This window comes from Vigna angularis, chromosome 1, assembly GCF_016808095.1.
Source record: "Vigna angularis cultivar LongXiaoDou No.4 chromosome 1, ASM1680809v1, whole genome shotgun sequence".
In the NCBI taxonomy this organism is placed as follows: Eukaryota; Viridiplantae; Streptophyta; class Magnoliopsida; order Fabales; family Fabaceae; genus Vigna; species Vigna angularis.
The window spans coordinates 19,935,433-19,960,393 of record NC_068970.1 but is presented as its reverse complement, the minus strand read 5'-3'; the positions used below and the strand labels follow the sequence as shown (position 1 = coordinate 19,960,393).

General features: G+C 39.3%; 1 protein-coding gene across 1 annotated transcript in view; it reads right to left on the bottom strand.

The window, feature by feature from the left end:
• Positions 1 to 24,961, bottom strand: part of LOC108319166 (uncharacterized) — a 70,623-nt gene that overhangs the window by 29,978 nt on the left and 15,684 nt on the right. Inside the window, 10 exon segments of the mRNA XM_017550204.2 lie at positions 12,861 to 13,012; positions 15,919 to 16,010; positions 16,236 to 16,352; positions 16,441 to 16,558; positions 16,664 to 17,319; positions 20,685 to 20,809; positions 20,889 to 21,015; positions 21,174 to 21,610; positions 21,687 to 21,960; positions 22,146 to 23,012. Of these exon segments, the coding sequence (XP_017405693.1) occupies positions 12,861 to 13,012; positions 15,919 to 16,010; positions 16,236 to 16,352; positions 16,441 to 16,558; positions 16,664 to 17,319; positions 20,685 to 20,809; positions 20,889 to 21,015; positions 21,174 to 21,610; positions 21,687 to 21,960; positions 22,146 to 23,012 (2,965 nt within the window).

Sequence of the window (24,961 nt, the reverse complement as noted above, 5' to 3'; positions counted from 1 at the left end):
AGAGTTTTCTACCTTCTTTCTAAGAGTTCTTGATCTCAAGTCATCTGTTTGACAATCAGGAGGTGCCTAGACGATCACAGCGTCAAGGTCTACCATTCTATCCGATTAGTTTCTTCAATAGAGCAAGCTCGTCCAGGTATTCCTTGCGGTTTAAGTAATCGGCAGAGCGTATATGAGAGGAGAAATAGGAGGGCGAGTTAGAGGGGTTAGTCAGTTAAGGGAGCTGAGGAGGTGTTAGTATAAATAGGAGTTGGTTAGTTGGCAGAGGGGAGATTATGTTTTGACAGTTAGTTGGTTAATAGGATAAGTCCTGTGGAGGAGGGTTAAGCCTCTTGTATCATTGATGCATATTCAATTCTTTGTGAATAAGATACGATACTATTCTTTTTCTCTTTGCGTTTCTCTGTTGCTTGTGTGAGAAGAGTTCTTGATTAGGTTCCCAAATTAGGAACCTAACAATTGGTCCGACCTGTCGGATCTACTAGAAGTGAGCAACGACGTTCGAGGGAAATGGAGGGAAGAGTGGTGACTGTTGAGGGGCAAATTGAAGCGGTGGAGCTCGTGATAGCAGAAACGAAGGCGGAGACAGTGTTCTTGCGGCATGAAACTGGGACGCTGAGGCAAAACTGCGAGGTGATGCGCCAAGATATTCAAGCAATCTTGACGATCTTGAGAGATCGCAAGAACGACAATAGGGGAAGCGTCGGGATGGCAGTGAATCATCTGTAAACGATAACGGAGGAGGGCCAGGAGGCGATGGAGGACAAACAGGAGTAGAACGAACTGGGACGATGCTCAATTGGCGGAAGCGGGTGGAGCTTCCTGTGTTCGAAGGGGGCAAACCTTGGAATTGGATTAGTCGGGCACAGAAGTTTTTTGAGGTGCAGAAGGTAGAAGAGGAGGAGAAGTTGCAACTGGCGTTTATTAGTATGGAGGGGTACGCCGGAAGTTGGTTCCAATTCTGGCGGGAGAAAACCAAGAACTATTCTTGGGAAGGGTTGAAGAGAGCTTTGGGAATTCGATTTGGAGGAGGAACGAGGGGAATGGTTTATGAGAAACTATCGACGATCAAGCAGACAGGAGCAGTGGAGGACTATATCAGGGATTTCGAGGTGCTAGTGGGTCAGACGACTCAGATTCCGGAGGAGCAAATCCTTGGATACTTTATGGAGGGACTCAGGGAAGAGGTGGGCGACCACGTGAGGCCGCATGATCCCCCAGATCTCATGACGACGATGCAGATCGCGAGGGACGTAGAAAAATTGTGTACACCGCTGAAGACGGGAGGAGGATCGGGTTTCAAAAATCAGAATTCGTGGGGACGATCGACGGGCGTCGTCACACGAGTTGATCCACCGAGGGACTCGCAGAACCGAGGAGGAGGGGGGGGGGGGGGCTGTTGAGAGTGTCGGGTCTGTGAGGAGGGAGACGACCCCAGGAAGCGGCGCCGCCACAACCACCGGCGAAGGAAGAGAATGGGGTCCACGTAACTTGCTGTATTCTGAGTACTTGAAAAGGAGGGAGGAGGGAAAATGCTTCCGATGCGGAGGTCCGTTCAGCCCGGGCCATCGATGCCCAGAACGAGGACTTCGAATGTTGATCATGGTGGATGAGGAGGAGGAAGAAGGAGGCGAAACAAAAACAGAAGTGAATATCGCCGAGATGGAATTATCGGCCCTGTCGGCGGGGGGCCTGACTACTCCCAGAACAATGAAATTAAAGGGGCGAATAGGACAAAGAGAGGTGCTTGTTCTGATTGACAGTGGCGCGAGCCACAACTTTATTAGCCGATGTTTGGTGGCGGAACTGGGTATGGCGGTAAGGGAAACCCAACCTTATTTCGTAAGTTTGGGGGACAGTCAGAAGAAAAGGATTAACGGGTGTTGTGAGCAAGTAGTTTTGGAGCTGGGGGGCACCGAAATTGTAGAACAATTTTACCTTTTTAAGCTTGGGGGAGTGGAAATAATACTAGGAATTGAATGGCTGAAGAAGCTGGGGGAAGTGACTAACTGTAGATTGGGGAAAACTTACGATGGTATATCGGCAAGGTGAGAAGAAGATAACTGTGAGAGGGGATCCCAAGCTGGAACGTAAGGTGGTGGGACCCAAGGCTTTATTAAAAATAAACAATGCAGAAGCTTGGATGATGGTCTGGGAATTGGGCTCCATTGAGGCCCAGAATAGCGGCCAGAAGTATGTGGGCCTTACGGAAAAGCAGAAGGATGAAATGGAGAAGCTTCTAGGCCAATATGACGTGGTGTTTGCTGAGCCCACCAGCTTGCCACCTAGCAGAGGCATGCAACATCGGATAACACTTAAAGAAGGAAGTGACCCCGTCAACGTCAGACCCTATCGGTACCCGTACGTGATGAAGACCGAAATAGAGCAGCAGATTGTCGAGATGCTCCGGACGGGGGTGGTCCGACCAAGTCACAGTCCTTATTCGAGTCCGGTAATTCTGGTGAAGAAAAAAGACGGCAGCTGGCGCTTTTGTGTAGACTACCGGGCACTCAACCGCGCGACTGTGCCAGACAAATTTCCCATTCCCGTCATCGAGGAGTTGCTGGACGAGCTGAAAAGAGGGACTTTCTTCTCCAAAATTGATTTGAAGGCCGGATATCATCAAATACGCATGCACGAGGAGGACTTTGAGAAGACGGCTTTTCGAACACACCAGGGGCACTACGAATTCGCAGTAATGCCATTCGGACTCACCAACGCGCCGGCGACGTTTCAGAGCGCAATGAACAGTCTTCTCCGACCCTATTTGCGAAAGTATGTCTTGGTGTTCTTCGATGACATACTGATTTACAGCTGTAATTGGAAAGAGCATCTCAAGCATGTAGCGAGCGTGCTGTCGACATTGAAGCGAGAACGGTGGGTGGCTAACCGAAGGAAGAGTGAATTCGGGCAAACCCAAGTTAAATATTTGGGGCATCTCATTTCAAGCAAGGGCGTGGAAATGGACGACGATAAAATAAAGGCCATAGTGGAATGGGAAAGACCGAGAACAGTGAAGAGCTTGAGAGGGTTCTTGGGGTTGACCGGATACTACCGGCGATTCGTCAGAGACTACGGAAAATTCGCCAGACCTCTGACAGAGCTGCTAAAGAAAGGTGGGTTTACTTGGAACGCAGAGGCAGAGGAGGCTTGGAAGACGTTAAAGAAGGCTATGACGACAGCACCCGTGCTGTCACTGCCCGATTTTAAGCAGCCCTTCCACATCGAATGTGATGCTTCCGGTCGAGGAGTGGGGGCAGTTTTGATGCAGGAGAGGAGACCCATAGCTTATTTTAGCAAGGCGTTATCCGAGGGGAAGTTGAGCAAGTCAATATACGAGAAGTAATTAATGGCTCTAGTATTGGCCATACAACATTGGAGGCCTTACCTCGTCGGGCAGAAATTCATCGTTCACACCGATCAAAAAAGCCTTCGACATATGCTGGAGCAACGTATTACCACCCAAAATCAACAGGATTGGATCGCAAAGTTGTTGGGATACGACTTCTAGATAGTTTACAAATCAGGGGCTGCGAATAAAGCTGCAAATGCCCTGTCTAGAAAATATGAGGGGGAAGAGGATGAAGGAAAAGAACTGGGCGTGATGGCCAGACCTTTCTGGCAGGATTTTGAGGAGGTGGTGCAAGAAGTAGAAACTGATGACTTCTTACAGAGAGTAATGGAAGATATAAAGAGGGACCCTATTACCCACCCAGCGTACACCCTAGAACATGAGAGGCTACACCATAAGGGCCGATTGGTGCTGTCGGCACAATCAAAATGGATTCCCAGATTGATTGTAGAATTTCATGTGACACAGACTGGAGGCCACTCAGGGGTCTACCGAACTTACAGGCGCATAGCCCAGTCCTTGTATTGGGCTGGAATGAAGAAAGAAGTGACGGAGTTTGTAGCCAGGTGCGTTGTATGTCAACAACATAAATACCTCTCTTCTTCTCCTCAAGGGCTGTTACAGCCATTGCCAATTCCGAATGCTGTGTGGGAGGAATTGAGTATGGACTTTATCGTGCGGCTACCGAAATCACAGGGGTACGATGCGATATTGGTGGTTGTGGACCGTTTGAGCAAATACGCTCATTTCCTTCCGCTTAAACATCCTTACACAGCCAGAACAGTAGCGGAAGTTTTCATCCGGGAAGTCGTCCGGTTACATGGGGTACCTCAGTCCATCGTGAGTGATCGGGATCCAATATTTCTTAGCAATTTTTTGAGGGAATTATTCAAAGGACAGGGGACGCAACTAAAAATGAGTATTGTGTATCACCCCGAAACCGATGGGCAGACAGAGGTGGTGAATCTAGTGTTGGAGGGATATCTTCGGTGCTTTTGCTCTGAGCAACCAAAGGGATGGATGGCAGTTTTACCGTGGGCGGAGTACTGGTATAATACCAGCTTTCAGGGGGCTATAAGGTGCACTCCGTTTGAAGCAGTTTATGGGAGACCACCCCCCTCTCTGCATCGATTTATTCCGGGGGAGACTCTGGTAGAAGCAGTGAGCCAGGAGCTTCAAACCCGTGATGAAGCGTTTAGACAATTGCGGTTTCATTTGGAGAGGGCCTAAGAATTAATGGTGCGACAGGCAAACAAGAGGCAAAGACCAGCGAATGTTGAAGTGGGAGATTGGGTTTTCTTGAAGATAAGACCCATAGGCAATCGTCAATGCCAACCAGACTTCACTCAAAGTTGGCAACCAGGTATTTCGGACCTTTTCAAATAGTTCAGAAGGTTGGGGAGGCAGCATACAAGTTGCAGCTTCCAGAGACAGCCAGGATACACCCCGTCTTCCACGTTTCCCAGTTAAAGAAAGCTGTAGGCATGCAAGGGGTGGAGAAGGAGCTGCTGCAGGAGCTACAAGGAGAAGGGCCATCGTTCTGGCCAGTGAACGTGTTGGGAAAGCGGCAGATACAAGGAGATGTGGAAGTGCCACAGTTGCTGATAGAGTGGCAAGTAGGAGGCCCAGACAGTGCAACCTGGGAAGATGAAGTTACGATCCGGGAGCAATACCCTGACTTCAACCTTGGGGACAAGGTTGGACTTCAGGAGGCAGGTATTGATAGACCTAAGGGTAAACAGGGGTGGATTGTATATGAGAGGAGAAATAGGAGGGCGAGTTAGAGGGGTTAGTCAGTTAAAGGAGCTGAGGAGTTAGTATAAATAGGAGTTGGTTAGTTGGCAGAGGGGAGATTATGTTTTGACAGTTAGTTGGTTAACAGGATAAGTCCTGTGGAGGAGGGTTAAGCCTCTTGTATCATTGATGCATATTCAATTGTTTGTGAATAAGATACGATACTATTCTTTTTCTCTTCTGCGTTTCTCTGTTGCTTGTGTGAGAAGAGTTCTTGATTAGGTTCCGAAATTAGGAACCTAACAGTTTTGTTATAAATGAGTTTCATTATTTTAAAACGTACCATCTCTCTAGAAATCACTTTTCTAGAGTTTTCTACCTTCTTTCTAAGAGTTCTTGATCTCAAGTCATCTGTTTGACAATCAGGAGGTGCCTAGACGATCACGGCGTCAAGGTCTACCATTCTATCCGATTAGTTTCTTCAATAGAGCAAGTTCGTCTAGGTATTCCTTGTGGTTCAAGTAATCAGCAGAGCGTTTTTTAGAGTTTGGCAGTTGGTCTAGAGGTAAGGGAAGCTAGTAAATTCTTTGAATTCTGTAATTACTGGAGTAGGTTTGTAGAGAAGATGATTTTTGAATTATTATGAGCTGAAATCATGATTTTGTGGTGTATGTGATAGGACTCCTACTAAGGATGGGCCTGTTAATCAACATAAAACAATTATAGAGGGAGCAAGGCCCAAAATATGGAATGTTTACGTGAGAAGAAAGAAAATGGGGTTAGGAAAAGAAAGGGAAGTTAGTTAGAGAGGGGAATGACGTGTCAGGAATGAAGGGAAGGGCAATTCTGTTATAGGAGAGAGAATAGAGAGTGTGAAGGGGGGATACGGAGTAGGGGAGGTTTTGAGTTCGTTAGGAGGAGAATAATCCTCTGGAGGAGTCTAGGACTCTAGGTTTTTCCTTGTGGCTGTAGAGCTTTCCGCTCAATCATCTTTTTACTGCATAACACTCTAAATAATACAACTTTGATATTCAGTAATTGTTTGGTTTCTATCATTGGTCCGACCTGCCGGATACCCGAGAAGAGCTAGCATTGTTGTCCATGCCACCCAAAATGTCTGACCGAGTCGACGCATTGGAGGAAAGATTGTTAGCGATGGAAGTGTCTGTACGTGAGACGTTGGGGGAATTTCGCCAACTAATGTTGGAAGAGCTGACTAAGCTGCGTAACGAGCAAGCGGGAGAGCGTCGAGAATCTCCGTTTTCAGATATGGATTCAGGGGCAGAGTACAGGATGGCAGCAAAGAAGGTGGAATTGCCATCATTTGATGGTACTGACCCTGTGGGATGGATTACCAGGGCAGAGACATGTTTTGAAGTGCACGGCTCTACAGAAGAGGTGAAGGTCCGATTGGCAAAACTAAGCATGGAAGGGGCAACCATTCATTGGTTTAATCTTCTACAAGAAGCAGAAGTGGGGTTGTCGTGGACCAAGTTAAAAAGAGAGTTGATCGGTCGTTATGGTGGTCGTACTAGCGGTAATCCTTTCGAGGAGTTGAAAGATTTGTCGCAGACGGGCAGCGTAGATGAGTATCTAGCGGAGTTCGAATATATCTCCTCTCAAGTTTCTCGTTTACCAGAGGAGCAATATCTGGGTTACTTTATTGGAGGGTTGCGACCGGAGATTCGGCGGAGGGTTCGCACCTTCAACCCGATGAATCGTCTCCAAGCCATGCGCCTAGCTCGAGACGTGGAAGCAGAAGTGCAGGGAGAGGGATTTCAGCGTGGAGGAGGATTACGAGGGTGGAAAAGCAATCGTGATTGGGGTACGGGTCAAGGAGAGAAGTCTGGATCCGGGTCGGGTCAAGGCCCACATTTAGGGAAATTAGGCGTTGGGTTAGGCCCAACCCAGAGCATATCAAATAAACCATTATCGGCAGCGGGCTCCAGCCTTCATGAGTCACGCTCGACGACGCAAGGCAGTCGCGTTTCAGGTGATCGTTTTCCGACCGCCACCGAAATCGCGGTACGAAACATTTGCCGTACTCTGAATTGATGAACAGGACAGCTCAAGGGCTTTATTTTCGATGCGGTGAAAAGTATCACCCCTTGCATCGATGCACAGAGCGGCAACTCCGAATGGTGGTGTTAGCGGATGACGAAACAGTAAATGAAGCGGGGAGGTGATCGCGAGCGAGACGCAAGAAGAGGAAGATGACCATAACTTGGAGTGTGGGTCTATGGGGCTGTTCGCAGAAGTTGAAGTACCATGGGGTGGTCGGAATAACCCTACAACTTTGCGCATAGAGGGTCTTCTCAATGGGGTAACCCTGGGAGTGCTGATTGATAGTGGGACCAGTCACAATTTCATTTCTCCCCTTGTAGTGGCTGCTCTGGAGTTGAAAGTGGACAAAAGAAAACAGATTGGTGTACGTTTGGGAGATGGACATAGGGTGTCTACGGCGGGGAAATGTGAGAAGTTGGACATCCAATTAGGAGAATTCTCTACTACGGTAGAGCCATATGTGTTGGAATTGGGGGACGTGGACATGATTTTGGGAGTTTCTTGGTTGCGAAGGTTTGGAAAGGTTACTTTTGATTGGGAAGAGATGACGCTAAGTGTTTTTTGGCAGGACAAATATCTAGAGTTACAAGGTCAGAAACTGAGAAAACACGGACAACATATAGCGTTGATGACATCTTTCCAGAGTGTGGTGAAGGAGAATAGTTTGGGAGAAAAGTCCATTTCGAAGCAAAGCTTATCAAAGACACAAGTTGAAGATATTCAACAGATTTTAGTGGGTTATGCGACTATATTCCAAGAGCCACAGGGGCTGCCACCTTATAGAAATGTGGTGCATGTTATTACATTGCAGCCAGAAGCAAAAGCCGTGAGTGTGCGACCATATCGGTATCCACATCAACATAAAGAGGAGATTGAAAAACAAGTTGGAGAGATGTTGACACAAGGAATTATCAGACCCAGTTCTAGCGCTTTTTCCAACCCGGTAATTCTTGTTAAGAAGAAAGACGGTTCATGGCGCATGTGCGTGGATTATAGGGAGCTGAATAAAGTCACAATTCCCGACAAATACCCAATTCCAGTGGTAGAGGAGTTATTGGATGAGTTATATGGTGCTACTTATTTTTCTAAACTAGACTTGAAATCTGGGTATCATCAAATACGCATGGCGGAGGAAGATGTTCATAAAACAGCTTTCAGGACACATGAAGGTCACTATGAATTTTTAGTGATGCCCTTTGGTTTGACAAATGCCCCTGCGACTTTCCAGTCTACTATGAATCAGATTTTTAAGCCCTATTTGAGGAAGTTTGTACTAGTATTCTTTGACGATATACTGGTTTACAGTAAAGGATGGGATGAACATTTGAAACATTTAATGAGAGTCTTTGAGCTGCTGTGTGAACAATCTTTCATGGTCAATAGAAAAAAGTGTTTTGGGGAGTCGGCAAGTAGAATACTTGGGTCATCTAATTTCTGAGCAAGGAGTTGCAGTAGACCCAGAAAAAATTAAAAGTGTGATAAATTGGCCCATACCTCATAATGTCAAAGGTGTGAGGGGTTTTTTGGGATTAACGGGGTATTATCGAAAATTTATTGCGGGTTATGGTAAGATTGCTCGGCCCCTTATTTGAACGGGGTCCAAATGCATTATTGGCCTTTGAGGAATTAAAAAAGGTGATGACTCAAGCTCCCCTATTGGCTTTACCTAACTTTTCTAAACCGTTTGAAATTGAGTGTGATGCTTCAGGGGCAGGGATAGGAGCAGTATTGATGCAAGACCGACAACCGATAGCTTATTTTAGTAAAGCTTTGGCACCGACTAATGTTAACAAGTCAGCCTATGAGAAAGAATTAATGGCATTAGTGTTGGCGGTCCAACATTGGAGACCATACTTGATTGGAAGGAGTTTTAAGGTGTACTCAGATCAAAAGAGTTTAAGACACCTCTTACATCAAAAAATCACCACCGAAGCTCAACAAAATTGGCTGGCAAAGTTGTTAGGATATCAGTTTGAGGTGATTTACAAACCGGGCCCAGAGAATAAAGCTGCTGACTCACTATCAAGAATGTTCGAAGCGGGTGAATTGAGGGAGATTCAGTCTTTTCCATTATGGTTGCAGGAACAGCATATCCAAGAGGAAGTGGAAGTAGATCCTTTCTTACAGCAAGTGGTGCAGAAGTTACAACAGGAAGATGCATCTGTTGCAGATTTCAGTTTGCAAAGAGGAGTATTATTTTACAAAGGACGCTTGGTATTGTCAGCTAAGTCAGATTTAATTCCTACTATCTTAAATGAGTTTCATTCTTCACCAGTAGGGGGTCACTCGGGTTTTTTAAGAACCTACAAACGTATCGCAGCAAATCTGTACTGGACGGGAATGAAGAAGATGATTCAAGAGTTTGTTAAAGCATGTGATGTGTGCCAACGACAGAAATATGAAGCAACGTCTCCAGCTGGATTACTACAGCCCCTACCTATTCCAGATAGGATTTGGGAAGATATTTCCCTAGACTTCATTACGGGCTTACCAAAATCGAAGGGGTTTCAAGCTATATTTGTAGTGGTGGATCGATTGTCTAAATATGGCCACTTTATTTTATTGAAACATCCTTATACTGCCAGGAAGATTGCTGAATTATTTGCTAAGGAGATTGTACGACTACACGGCTTTCCGCAATCGATTGTTAGTGATCGAGACCCTATGTTCATGAGTCTTTTTTGGCAGGAATTATTTCGATTACAGGGAACAACTTTAAAAATGAGTTCTTCTTATCATCCTGAGACCGATGGTCAAACGGAAGTGGTAAATCGATGTTTAGAAGCTTATTTACGATGTTTTGTGTCGGAACAGCCCAAGAACTAGTCATATTGGGTACCTTGGGCAAAATTATGGTATAATACTACTTTTCATGGAGCAACAGGAAAAACCCCTTTTGAAATTGTGTATGGGAGAACACCACCTGCTTTAGTGCGTTTTACACAGGGCGAAACACGTGTGGAAGCTGTAGCCGCTGACTTGGTTGATAGAGATGAAGCTATTCGACAATTGAAATATCATCTGCTGCGAGCCCAGCAACAAATGAAGAAATTTGCAGACAAAAAGCAGAGATTCATGCAGTTCGAGGTCGGAGAGTGGGTGTTTATTAAATTGCGTCCCCATAGACAAGTAACCATAGCTCGACGTATTAATCAGAAGCTGGCACCTCGGTATTATGGGCCTTTCTTAGTGGTGGAGAAGAAGGGAGAAGTGTCTTATAAGGTGCAGTTGCCGGAATCAGCAAAAGTACATCCGGTTTTTCATGTTTCTCAATTAAAAAAAGGCTATTGGTAATCATGCGGTAGAACCCACTTTACCAACAGAGTTGAGTCTTGAGGAGGAAGATCAAGAAGAACCTGAGACGGTGTTAGCAACCAGGGAGATTCCTGAGGGTGGTACTATTACTAAACAATGGTTGGTTAAATGGAAGGGAAGAACAGAGGAGGAGGCAACTTGGGAAGATGAGGGACTATTGCGAAGTCAATTTCCTTATTTTAGCCTTGAGGACAAGGCTGTTGTTGCAGGAGGGAATAATGATAGGACTCCTACTAAGGATGGGCCTGTTAATCAACATGAAACAATTATAGAGGGAGCAAGGCCCAAAATATGGAATGTTTACGTGAGAAGAAAGAAAATGGGGTTAGGAAAAGAAAGGGAAGTTAGTTAGAGAGGGGAATGACGTGTCAGGAATGAAGGGAAGGGCAATTCTGTTATAGGAGAGAGAATAGAGAGTGTGAAGGGGGGATACGGAGTAGGGGAGGTTGAGTTCATTAGGAGGAGAATAATCCTCTGGAGGAGTCTAGGACTCTGGGTTTTTCCTTGTGGCTGTAGAGCTTTCCGCTCAATCATCTTTTTACTGCATAACACTCTAAATAATACAACTTTGATATTCAGTAATTGTTTGGTTTCTATCAGTATGAGTATGATGAAATGTGATGGTTTTTGGGTGTGAATTAATGAATTGAAGTTCTAAACTGTTTTGATTGATGATTGGATCTGTCTTGATGATAGGGAGGGGTTACAAGTTTGTGATGAGGTTGGTTAGTCTTGAATTGGAATAATTTTGCTTTGTAGTAAGTCATTTTAAGGAAGTGAGGTAGTGAAAATGAGAATTTGAGGTTAGATGCTCAATTGGTCTGTTGGGACAGCATAAGTAAGTCAAATGTAACTTGTTTGAGTCACTAAATTGCTTAAAAATGTAACAAAAGTAGTAGAATGAGATTTGGGTCCCTAGGTTGAGAAATTTGGTGTTTTGAAGGGGGAATTGGTTAGTAATCACTTTAGAATGTTGGTAGTGAGGTTTAGAAACACTTGTTCAAGTTTAATTGAGTGTATAACACAATCTAGGAGAGTTAGAAGTTGGGAAAAATAGTTAAAATTGGTAAATTTGGTGTAGGTTGCGTAATTCTGCAGATTTGGTGTTGCAGAATTATGCAGACTCGCTGAGAAGTGAATTCACTCAGTGAGTGGTGGTAGAGGTGGATTTTCTGTCAGAGGACTTTAGCTTAGCGAATGATATGCGCTGAGCGAATTGTTGAGGTCTGGGAGCACTGTCAGTTTTATTCAGATAGCGAATGGTATGCGCTAAGCGAATTGTTGAGGTCTGAGAGCACTGTCAGTTTTATTCGGATAACAAATGGTATGCGCTGAGCGAAAATATCAGATTTTTAACTAAGATTTTATATGTTTTCTTAAAGTGTGTACACTGTATGTGAATGTTTGAATATTGGTTTCTACTACTAGTTGTGGAGTATGAATTGAAATACATAATGTTTGATTCTTGAGGTTATGTATGTATTGAAAGTATGGTTATGGACGTAATTCCATGATCCTCACGGAGAGGTTACATGGTGGTGTCCAGTGTTGTGATTTAAAGTGAATGTATGTGGTTTTAAAGTAAGTTCCAAAGTGAATGCTCTTTAGAATGAATGCAGGAGCTCAGTGTTGGGGGTTATCCTGAAACTCCAATGGTCTTTCATTCTCACATAGAGAGGATTGATCAATGTCGTGAGGAGTAGCAGGTCTTAGTCTTGGAGGCTTCTAGTATGCTCCAAGGCCCGGAACAGACTAACCTTGTGAGTGTGGTAGGGTGAAACTCATTGGCAATGGCTTTGCAAAGTAGTAGAAGCCACCACACCACGAGTGCACAACCCGCCATAGCTCGGCAATCATTCTAAGTTCAGACAGTCAAGTCTAAGTCATAACATGTTAGGATGTTTTGAACTAGTTTATTTTGCATGAATACTTATGTATATGTGGTATGATATATCAATGTATGAATTCTTTTTAAATCTAGCTTACCCTTGTTTTTGTGTTGTATGTTGTGTGTTGTTTCTCTTTTGCGATGATCACCTTAATGGTGTGAACTTAGGAATACAATCTTTTAGTTGACTCAGCGGGAGGTTGGAAGTGAGGCTTGCAGTTTATGTTGTACTTTTATTTTTCAGGTGAAGAATTTTATTCATAGTAAATTTGTAGTGTTTGTTATATCATTATCCATGTAATGTTGATTTTAGTAGTTTTATATTACTAAATTGGAATGTTACAGAAGCCAACACACTGCTTTAGAAATGTAGTTCATATACTAAGATGGCTAGAAACAACATTGTCATAGTAATGAAAAAATGTCTGTATTTAATTTTACTGTAGACCGTTATAGGTAATGTCAGTTTAACAATATAGCATGATAAAGAAAATAGTAAAGAAAAACCTTTTGTAGACATTATCCGAGTTCTCCAAGCAAGAGTTTGTGTTCGTGAAAGTAAGACATTATTAGAAGAAGTTGCAAATGAACCAAGATCAGTAAGTTGGATAGAAATAGAAGTTGCTTCTGAATCTTGATTTTTGAAATTAGAAACCTCCCTGTTACGTAAAAATAACAAATTCACAATCATAAAAAATACCAGTATCCAACAATCAACATTAAGAACATTCTCTTGAATAACAATATTAATAACCATTAACTATTACATGGAACAATCATACACTTAAAATAGAAAGAGGTTTACAAATGAGAAAAGAAATATGAGATCCTTCCAAAACATTATCATAAAATCAAAGAAACAGAATATGAACACAATTTTATCAAGAGCAACCTCACTGAAGCAAAACTCAAGATCTTGGACCGAATGGCCAAATTTCCAGTCAAATGATAGAGCTAATACTCACTCATGAAAATCAATCAAGAACATGCTATGCATAAAAAAATTAATTAAACAACTGTGGGAATAGCAAGAGGTGTACAAATGAGAAAAGAAATATGAGATCCTTCCAGAATATTATCATAAAATCGAAGAAACACAAAATATGAACACAATTTTATCAAGAGCAACCACACCGAAGAAAAACTTAAGATCTTGGATCGAAGGGCCAAACTTCCAATCAAATGATATAGAGCTAATACTCTCTCACGGAAATCAATCAAGAACATGTTATGCATAAAAAAGTAATTAAACAAATGTGGGAATGAGTGTAGCATAAGAACAACGATTGATATTATTCATAGAGGAGCAATTGCTCTTAAATAAAATACAAAGACTTAATAACAAAAAATCTTAATTTATGATGGATGTAACTTATCCCTATAATTTAGGATCAACGTTCCTGTATAATAAATATAAAACATGTTGTTAGCCTATTAATCCTCCTGATTACAGAATGAAATTAAAACTATACAAGGAAATATTATCTGCAGCATAAACTAAGGAATTCTAATACTCCCTCGATGGTGAGTGGATGTCATCCATTACCAACTTGCCAACAATAGACTGAAAGGTAGCACCACTTAGTCTTTTTGTCAATACATCTGCAAGTTTTCTAGAGGATACAAATGGTATACATATTGTCCCATTTTTCAATTTTTCCTTTATGAAGTGTTTGTCTACTTCAACATGCTTAGTTCTATCATGTTCTGTATTGCTGACTTGTTATCACAATATAATCTCATAGGCTTCTTCCAATCAATCTTTAGGTCTTTTAAAATTAACTTTAACCATAAAATTTCACAAATTCTCAAGGCCATTGCTCTAAACTCTGCCTCTACAATTCATCTCACCGCAATATTTTGTTTCTTGCTCCTAAAGTGACTAAATTTCCTTTAAGAAGAGTGCAATATCCGGAGGTCGATCTTTTCTCATCCATAGAACCTGCATGGTCAACATTTGTGTGCGCTTCTAGCATCATCTCATTCCCCATTGTAAATGGAATTCCATTTCTAGAAGTTCCTTTCAATTACTGTAGAATGTGCTAAATAACTCTCAAATGAGTCTCCTTCGGATTATGCATGGACTAAATTACAACCCCTAAAACATTGGCAATGTCAAGCCTAGTGTGAGAAATGTAGATGAATTTCCCAACCAATCTTTGATAAGATTGTCTATCCACAACAGTATCTTCTATTGATTTACCAAGTTTGTGATTCTACAGGTTTACATCCAAATTTACCAGTTTCAGTCAATAAATCCAACACATAGTTTAGTCAAGAGATGAAAAGACCATGATGGGAATGAGCCATTTCCATACCCAATAAATATTTCAACATGCATAACAACTTAATTTCAAATTTTGTTATCAAACATTTTTTTGTAACAATTAAATCATTTATATAGAAAATTAGTGTAATAATAAATTCTCCTGAAGCTAAATTCTTAATATATAGTGTATGGTCACCATGACTTTGCTTGTACCCGATCTTCTTCATTACAAGAGTAAACCTGTCAAATCATGCTCTAGGAGATTGTTTCATTACATAGAGTTCCTTTCATAGTCTACACACCTTTCCCTCGATTTTAAATCGACGTGTGACCTCCATGTAAATTTGTTCCTCAAGAATGCCATGCAAAAAGCCATTTGTGACATATTAAGCTTTAATAGGCCCAACAAACAACAGATCTCACGACGATAAGCTTTAATCCATGACTCTTATACCATATTAAGAAATAGACTTTAAGTCTAACTCAACCCCACAAAATCGGCTTGTATGGTGAGAATTGCATCCACTTATATACTATAAATTGACCTTATCTCTAGTTCTTATGAGATCTCCAACCAGACTTAATTTTAGGAGAAAGTTTTTTAGTAAGAATGAATTATCCTTATCTTCAATGCATGGGCTTTCCCCCAATGATAAGGTTGAAAATATCGTGTATTTTCATCATAGGTCACATCACAAGACACAAGGAATCATTTTGTTGGAGGGTGGTAACATTTGTATCCCTCTTGGGTAGAAGAGTAACCAATAAACATGCCACTCAATCGGCCTAAGGATCATGTTTCCCCCAATAAATAAAATGAACATGGACAAAGGATACATAGTCAAAGACCCGATGTATAAGATGATTTGTCATCCTAAATTCTGAGAGGAATTTGGAGAGTAGTTGGATGAAGCTGTTATTGTTTAGAGTTTTGAAGGGTAGATGTCTAACCAAATAGGTAGCGGTAAGGATACTTTCCTCCCAATATTGTTTTGGCACAATTTTATGGAGAATAGATGCTCAACCTACATTTATAAGACACCCAATTTTTCATTTTCCACCCCATTTTGCCATGGCAGTTTCACCCACGAAGATTCATGAATTATTCCTTGTTCGTTGAAGGAGGAAACAATGTTGTACAACAAATATAAAATATATTCTCAGCCTATTAATCCTCCTAATAATGAAATGTAATTAAATCTCCTGGATATTTACTTAAAATCATACAATGAAATATTATCTAAAGCAAAAATCAAAGGAATATGACAATCTACAAGGAAACAGATAATTGCATACCTTAATAGAATAGACGCAGATTGCTTTCTGGGTATTATTATACTTTGCTGGTCAAAGTGAACATGAAGATTTAAGCCTGTTTCATTTTCCACCTGCCATCTAGCAATTATTATTAGTAGATCATAATTATATCAATTGCACCACTAATTTGGAAGAGCCTAAAACATTATTTTATTTGGCATAAGGTAAACCAGATATAGAAAAAGAGAATCTCACGCCAAGAATTACGAGCTTAAGAAAAAATTGAAAATGAATGATATTAGGTTCACTTGTTTCTATATAATGGTAAAAACAAGTTGAAGCACCATAGCTAGAACCTTGCAGCAGTTAGCTTGAATGATGGAGTCTCGGAGTGAGTAAGGACCAGATAGATTCAATTTCCCAATCAAAAAGAGAAGCACGTCCAATGAATTCTCATTCAAGAAAATGTCCAGCTGTACAGATGATCAATAAATTTTAGAAATGAAGATATAATGTCAAAATGAAAATGAAGAAACAAAAGACAGATATAACTCTAACAACCTCTTTCATTCTGCAGAAGTAATTAACAGGCACAGCATGAGATCTATTTTCTGAAAGCTGAGCTTCCATGTTAGATCGGTAAAAAAGGCAAATTTCCACAGGACGGAGAAGTTCTCCCCTAAATTTTTAAAAAAATTAAGTAACATCACGAATGTAGTTCAATTTAAATGTGTAAAAACTAAGTGTACAGGAGTGAACATTTCAAATGAGAATTTAAACTAACCATAAATTTCTTTCAACATCAAAATAATGTGCTTCTGCACATGATGTGCCAATGACCCTGGATTTCTTTGCTAATGTTTGTATATTGAGTTGTGTACTGTTCAGGAGCAAGCAAATGAGAGGGAAGAGATACTCCGTATCTGAAAGTTCATGAACAATATTCAGAGAAACTTTTTCAACTTTAATATCAATACAAGGAAGTTTTCCACCCTGCCAGGAAGTACTTTCTTCATCTGTGTATAGAGTAGTTTCCGTAGCCATTCTAGGATAACTAGCTATATCCGAAGCACTATGAGCAGCAGTAATATCATTAAAAATTTTGAACTTGATTGGATTTCCAGGCTTCTTGACAAACTCTAAAGCACCATCTACAAAAGCAATAGCAGAGTCGTTCTTTTTGTTCACAAGGTAGAAAGTCCTCTTGAAGGATTGATTGTTAACCTCTGAGTCAATGTATCCTACATCATTTTCGCCCTGAGCAGGATTGGCTCTCCATAGTGCACATCCTCCATCATTAGCACAACAGATGTCAACAAAACACGATCTTGGTCGAAAATTTAATCTCAACGGAACACCCATACCATTCTTAGCAAACAATGATATAAAGGAAAACCACAAAACTGTAGAATTCCACCCCCTTTGACGAATATGTTTGACCTGTGGAAAAGCTTAGTTGACACATTTGCTATGTACACATCATGATACTAGAAAAAAATACATGAAATTTAGCTAAAAGACAAAGCAGAAAAAAATAAAACTATTGGAGATTCCACATCCATGAAATAAGGTCAATTTATAGTATAAGTAGGACAAATCTCCTCTTATAAGCTGGTTTTTGAAGAATAAGTTAAGTTTAAATTGACTTTCTAATATGGTATTAGAGGATGGTAGCTAATTCGTGAATCATATCGTGTATCACAGAGCTTATGTTTAGTATAGTGAATCGTATGATTCATAAACATTTACAAAATATAACATAAGACATACAAACATGTAAAAATGTAATTAATAATAATAATTACATTAAAAAAGAGTGGTTATATAGTAATAAATTAAGTTAATATTATAATTATTGGATTGAGATAGGTTTTATAACCCACCTCCTTTGTTTAATGAAAAATAAATAAATAAATGGGTTCATAAATATTTGACTCCAAAAAAGTAACTTTTTTGTGTGCAATGACGGTTTTGATAATCACCTTTTTTTCTTTTGGGTGTGCTACAATTTTAGAGAGTTACTTTAGTAATTGGCTTTTGATAGCTTTAAATGGGCTAAACTTTTAGGTTAAAAACATCTCTATTTTCAACCCACTAAAACACCCTAGCTTGTCTCTCTTTAACCACAAACGCAAAAGGTCAGGTCATGGCAGCCACGTTGATGCCTTGAGAGTCGTTGCCACCCAAAGAATCGCCATTGCTTTGAGTCGCCACCACGAGGTCTGTTAGCTTCTTCTCCTCCGTCCCTGGGAAGGACTACACCGCGAGGTAGCAAGAGGCACCGCGAAAAGAGACCAGCATTAATAAGTTTCAGGGCACAAAAAAAAGGGAAAAAAAATTAGGGTTTCACATTGAGGGTAGATCCGTATCTCAAATCACAATTCATTCGATTCACACTTGTATAGTACAATTCGAGTATGATTCGGAAGCAAAAATGATACACCTTACTATTCGTATTGTTTAATTTGTATCTTGAGTCATACGATACTTACTACACTATATTGGAATCTATCCTAGCAAAATTTCTTAGGCATATCATACTACCTACTATCGAACTACCCACAAATATCTAGTCCCACATACAAGATGTCCATGCCTGTGGCAGAGGATGTGTTGGAGATCTCATATCAATTACAAATAAAACCAATTTATAGTGTACATGTGAGGCAAACCTCACCTTACAAGTCATCTTTTACAATGAGTTAAACTTAAACTCACTTTATTATAACAACCTACATTGTAGTTCACAAGCAAGAGTGGAAGCATTCATTAATTAGAGTTTGTTTTCCAACCGCATCCTCTCAATGAAAATAGATGATTTCAAAAAACACTACTTGAAATTGAACCACATGAATGTTCTAGTTCAATGCAGGCAAATGAATTTTTCAATAACTCATTTACATGAAAATTTTAATTAGGGATCTATCAACCGACACACTCATCTTTCAGGGACCTATTTGTGTATTGACTCAATTTGATTGGGAAATATTTTAAAATATATTTTCCATCATAACATAGTGATTTTGTTCCTTGTCATTTCTTTTTCATCAAATTAAGAATTTTCATGTATACCACCCATGAAATTCATTATATTTCTTCTCGTTTTCTCTCTTGTCAACATGGTACCACGGTAGTGCCCCTTTTGACTTGTTTCTTACTAATCATTTTAACATGGTGAATATTTTTTGAATCTTTAACTAGTTAATTACTATCTCTAATTGAATGAATTGAAAGGATGGTTGCTTTTACTAGTCAAATAACTCGATTATAATCAATACTGAAACTTAATTTAAAATTGTTCATGATTTAAATTAAATGTCATTGCTTGTTTGCATCCTTCAAGCAACACACAAAATTGTAATCGTAAATTACTCTTTTTTCTTATTTGATTTTTGAAAGTCAATTTTAATATTCTACATAGAATATAAAAAAATTTTAAATATGTAAATGGGTTAGGCAGGGCGAGCTGAATATGCTACCTTGTCCTGTCAAATTCATAGCATGCCAGCCAGCCAACCAAGCCTAATTTGTTTTGTAATCCTCAACGTTTATTGCTTGGAATTAGAACAATTTGATTTGAGGAATGTTTTATCACAAGAAAAGCTTGACGAAGTTAATAGATTTCCAACCAAAATAAGGTAAAAATATGGTCAATTATATTTTCAATTTGAAAAAAGGAATCATAAAATTTAGAACAATTCTACATACACAGCATTTTCACTCCTGTTGATGTTGACTATTAAATGAACAATATATGATCTCCTTTACTTTTTTGAAGATTGTAATAAACTTAACCTTCCAAAACCATGTCTGGTGTGATTGGAGTGAATAGAAGGAAACAAAGGAACCTAACAAAAACGGACAAGCAATACTACCTTAGAGCATGAAAAACAAATCAACCCACTATTCTACCTCCACCAAATCTTGAAACGAGACCCTATAAGTAGGAGCTTGATCGTTTGAAAACAATAAATGAACAATTAAGTCCATCAAAGATAAGAATTCATTCAATACAGTTGGGCAAGTATCTTACGGTGTTTGGATAGTTGATTCAAGAACCATTCATCAAATGATTGTTTCCTATTTTTTCAATTCATACATTAAAACAAATAGAAAACAACTCATTACATTTGTAAATGGTGATAGCATACATATGGTGAATCAGGAATATAATGTTAGAATCATTTATTAAATGAAAGGGTGTTGTATATGTCCCAACACTGACCAATAGTCTTATCTCTATACAAATCCTTACAAAAGACTTGAACTTTTACTTGTGTTTTTCTCCTCTTACCATGTCTTTCAGGACTTTTTCACAAGGAAGATCATTTTAATTGTTAAAGAGCAGACAGAGTTTGTATATGTTAGAATCCAAGGACCCGAACAAAATAGGGGAGTACGTAAGTCAACTAGCAACAATAGAAACATTGACAAAATCTTAGTATTTAACTTTCTATTTTATCCTTGCCATATTTTAAATCTTTATTACAAGTGTATGTTGCTATTAAAACTAGGATTATGTATTTAAAAACAATCCCATAATTACAGAGATTTGCTTCCTTAAAATTAACTCTATATTTACGAAAATAAACACCAGGCTCACGTATATATAGGTCCAATGACCTCATTATTGAAATATAGAAGAAATATATTATTCTTTTTAAATTTTGAGATAGCAAAATTATAATATATTATTATAATTGAAATAGGAAGATCTGCAAAATTTATAGCAAATAAGAGATAGAACAGAAGATTGAAAAATGAAATAAAAGAAAATAGAAAGATATTTTAAACATAATTCTTACCCTGAAAAGAGCCCTTTCTCCTACCAGAGAATAATGAATGACACCACCTACTCTGAAAGTCTTTTCTTCACCTTCAACTGTAAAATACATGTGTTGGTTGACATCCTGGATAGCAACAATTGCCCCTACACACAATCATTGCTAATTACAATCGAAATTTCACGAAAGACTATAAACAGATAACATATAGCTGAGCCTGAGTACCATCAGGAATCATTGCTTCCAAACAATTGTCAACTTCATGGCTAGAAGACCAATCATTTTTCTCCAATTTTTTTATTGTATTCTGACTAGATATCTCAGAGAGTGAGGAGGACATTGACATAATTGTCTGGCATATTGTCATGACAAAATATAAGTTAGAACAAATGTAACATTAGTATCAGTACATGCAGCAATGACAAAAGGCCGCTAAATTTGATTGAAAAACAAAGCAGCAGGGACAATGAACTGAATATTTAATAAATAAAGAATAATTAGAAAGTTCACCTGAATTTCAGCTATAGAAAGTGTGATATCAAAACCTAAAAGAGAACCAATGCCAAACCAACACCGAGAAAAAAGCATAACACCATTATCTGGCCTCTCCAGCGACAGGAAAGCTCTTAAGTTTTTCAAAATTTGGTTCTGATGACTAATAACCTGAATAGGAAGAGTGTTTTTTGAACAACTTGCATCACTAATTGAGTTCAATTGACCAAAATTCTGAAATCCTGAAAGAGGATTTCCGGAAGCATGCAGAGGTGACAAATCTTTTGATGTGACAGAAGAAAAATGTGGAATTGCTGCTTCATCTTCCACTCTCCTTTGAATAGTTTGAGATAGAATTGATAAACGAGAAAGGTCAATTGTTAATTTCATCCCAGTAATTGCCAAAGCAAAATTCATATGGATGTCAACCTCTACTACAATTTCTTGGATACAACCTGCAGCACTGAATTGTATTATATTTGGGAAAGAAAAATACAGTTACACAACAAAACTAGAGAAGAGGTTATGTACCAGATTCATTTTCATGTGCTAAAACAAAAGCAAAGTGAGACAAAGAAAAGTCACATGCTTCTGGCAATCTACTTGCAGCTTGTTGAGAAGTGCTAATAGCTCCTCGATCAATAACATCATGTGAAGTATAGTTCTCTCTGACATTCTGTTCCCACTTGGTGCCAGTTTTAGGTAGCTTTGCATCAGAAGTGAGATTCCCAATATAACAAAGATATGAAGAATAGCTATCAATGGCCATTGGCAAAGATGTTGTTTCAAGCAAAAAGAATCCACCCTGTTCAATAACATTAAAATTTTAGTATGACAAGTCGTATGCCTTAAATCCTGACAAAGAAAATAGCTTCATCTGTAAAAAAGATAAAGTCCCTGCGATTCAATTTATAACAGAAAGCGCAAATAAAAGATGCAGGAACATGCCTTCAAGATTACATTTCCCTTTCTAGCTCCTTAAATAATTACCTGAATCTCCCAGGATATAATATGAAATTCTCCTCCAATTGAAAGCAAAGACAAAAGCTTGTTCAGTTTATGTGCTTGAATCAGTTCACTTTTCAGTGAGCATCTCCCTATGAATATACTAGTTACTGCAACATCTATTAGTAACCAGTGATTTGTTGAAGATGGCACACTGGTATTTGATGGAGACCCCATTTTGAGAATTGATTGGGGAGATAGATTACTTGACCTTTCAAAGGCTGTCAAATTAGTTTCACGTACAAAGTAAGAAGAATTTCCATTAGAACTACCAAATGTTTTTCCTGCATTACCTGAAGAAAGAGCATTTTGAACAAGACCCAAGCTCAAAGTAAACGAGAAACCAGAAAGAGATACTTCATGTATGCAATTAATAGACTGCAGCAGTAAACTTTCAGGAACAATATGATCTATGTTGGTTCCAATTGAACTCTGATACTCAAAAACGAAAGAAAGGATTCCAGATAAATCAGTCAGGAGATCCATTTTCCCTTCTTCGCAAGATATTACAACAGTTGTGTTTTGAACCAACATCCAAATTCCTTGCTCAGGCAACTTATGCACAGCCATTTTGTTGCCAGTTAAAGAGTGAAAAAGAGTGGCAAAACTCTCTAAACCATCACTTGTCCTAGAATTATGAAGAACAATCTCCATAGACTTGAATCTGCAAGTCACATCAATAAAAAAAGGGCAGACATTATTTGTCAATAAAGCCCTTGTGGTAGTTGTCTCACTTCTATCAGGTGCTGCAAACAATGATTCTTGTTTCATAATTTCAGGATGCACGAAACCAGTATCACCAGAGCTACTACTAAACAGATAACACACCACAGCAGACAAACCTGTCACTGCCTGTCAATAGAGAAAAATATCCTTGAGTCATGATTTGCTAATGTACATGCATAAATTAATGTAGGATTGCAATTATTAACTTTTCTATTGAAGAAAGTAAAAGGAAAGTAAAATAACCATGTGTTTTTGAAGAAAAAACACCACTTTTGTCACAGTCCTGCACTAACTTTACCATAATTATTGAAAAGAACAGCTGATTCTTAGTTAGCAATTAAAAAACTGTCTTGCTTAAGGAAAGTGAGCATATTGCTTAGCCTATAAATATAATGTCTTGCATGATTTTAATATTCATTCAAGTTTACATCGTTATTCCCAATCTAGGAGCCTATTTTCAACTGTTCTTGGCCCCTCACTGCTGAGCAATTGAGTACCCTGCCTCCATAGTAGGTGCCCCTTATGCCTAGCCATCATCGTAGGCAACTTCCAAACAGATCACTAACACAGCAAATTGAAGGCTAAGGTAGCATACTTTTATATCAAATGGATTGAGGTCTGAACACTATGTTAATAGTTCTAAACATCTTGTTCTCACTGCTGCAATTTCTGGTTTAGTCTGATTTCAGTTTACGATAGAGGATGGGCTTATAGATGGAATGGTTCTGTCAAGGCACTCAGTCTTACAACTGCATATAATTGTCGTTTTCCTCAACCTACGCAACACTTGTTTTTTGAATGAAACTTTGCAAAACGTCTCTGGCCTAGCTTAGCAAATCTTTTCAATGCCACATTGCTGCTGATTCTGTCTCTTCCATTATTTGTTTCTTGCAAATATCTTGGAGCATTTAAGCTGAGACTGTTACACATACTTCTTTATTTGGTGTTATGAAAGCTATATGAACAACTAGGAATGAGATTTGTTTTGATAATCATTATTTATCCAATGAGAGAATTAAAAACATGCTTTGTGTTGAGGTCAATTGGGCTGGGAATTGTTATACTCATTGTAAAATGTCCAAAGGCAAGAACTCATTATTCTTAAAAGTTTTGGAGTAGACATACATCCTAGGAAGATTATGTCCTATGGTCCTGTTTTTTGGCTTCCTCCTCCTTTTCATTGGATTTAAAGGTAATATTGATGGGGAGGCTAAAGGTTCTCCTTGCAATCTCCAAAGGATGGACTAATCTTTGGATTGAGTGTGACTCCCAACTTGTTATTCAAGCTCGATCCTACCCTTCAATCATTCCTTGGGATCTTTGTAATAGATGGTTGACTTGTTTTGTAAAAGTAATACTATATGCACTCGTATTTTGCACACTTTTAGAGAGGGTAATCAATGTGCCGTTAAATATGCTAAGTTTGGTACTTGATCACAAGATTACACTTGGTGGCATAATGCTCCTAGCTTTATTTGTCCTAAGTTTTTCAGGAATAGATTGATTTACCCTTTCATAGGGTTAGGGATTAGTGGGCCAGGTTCCCCCCCACTATTTTGTGTAATTGCTTCTTTCGTTTATGATATGTTGAGGTGTTGCATATAATTGATGTTCTTAGTGGTACCAACACATTTGGGATGGCAAACAACACAGTGATGCCTCAGTACTCTCATGTCTATTAAAAAAAGGTATCACTTCCAATTTCACATTCTTCTAATTCACACCCAACCTTCATTAAAGAGCATGTGCATGATAAGTCTCATGGACAGCCACAGACAGAAAGGAAAGCGCAGAGCAAAGAGAACAAACAAGTAGGCTCTTGATACCATATTATAACTTAGACTAGCAAAAGAAAAGTAATCCTTTGGGAGAACTTTTCAGTATCAAAGCTTCAAAACACTGAACTGATATCATATTTATACAGAATGTACTGAAATAAACAATGACAAATATAAAACAGAAATGTATCACGAAATTACATAGCAACTAATGAACCTATAAACCATCACACTAATCTAAACATGTTTCCAAAACCACTAACTAACCTTTGGCTACATTCAACTAGCCAGGATTTA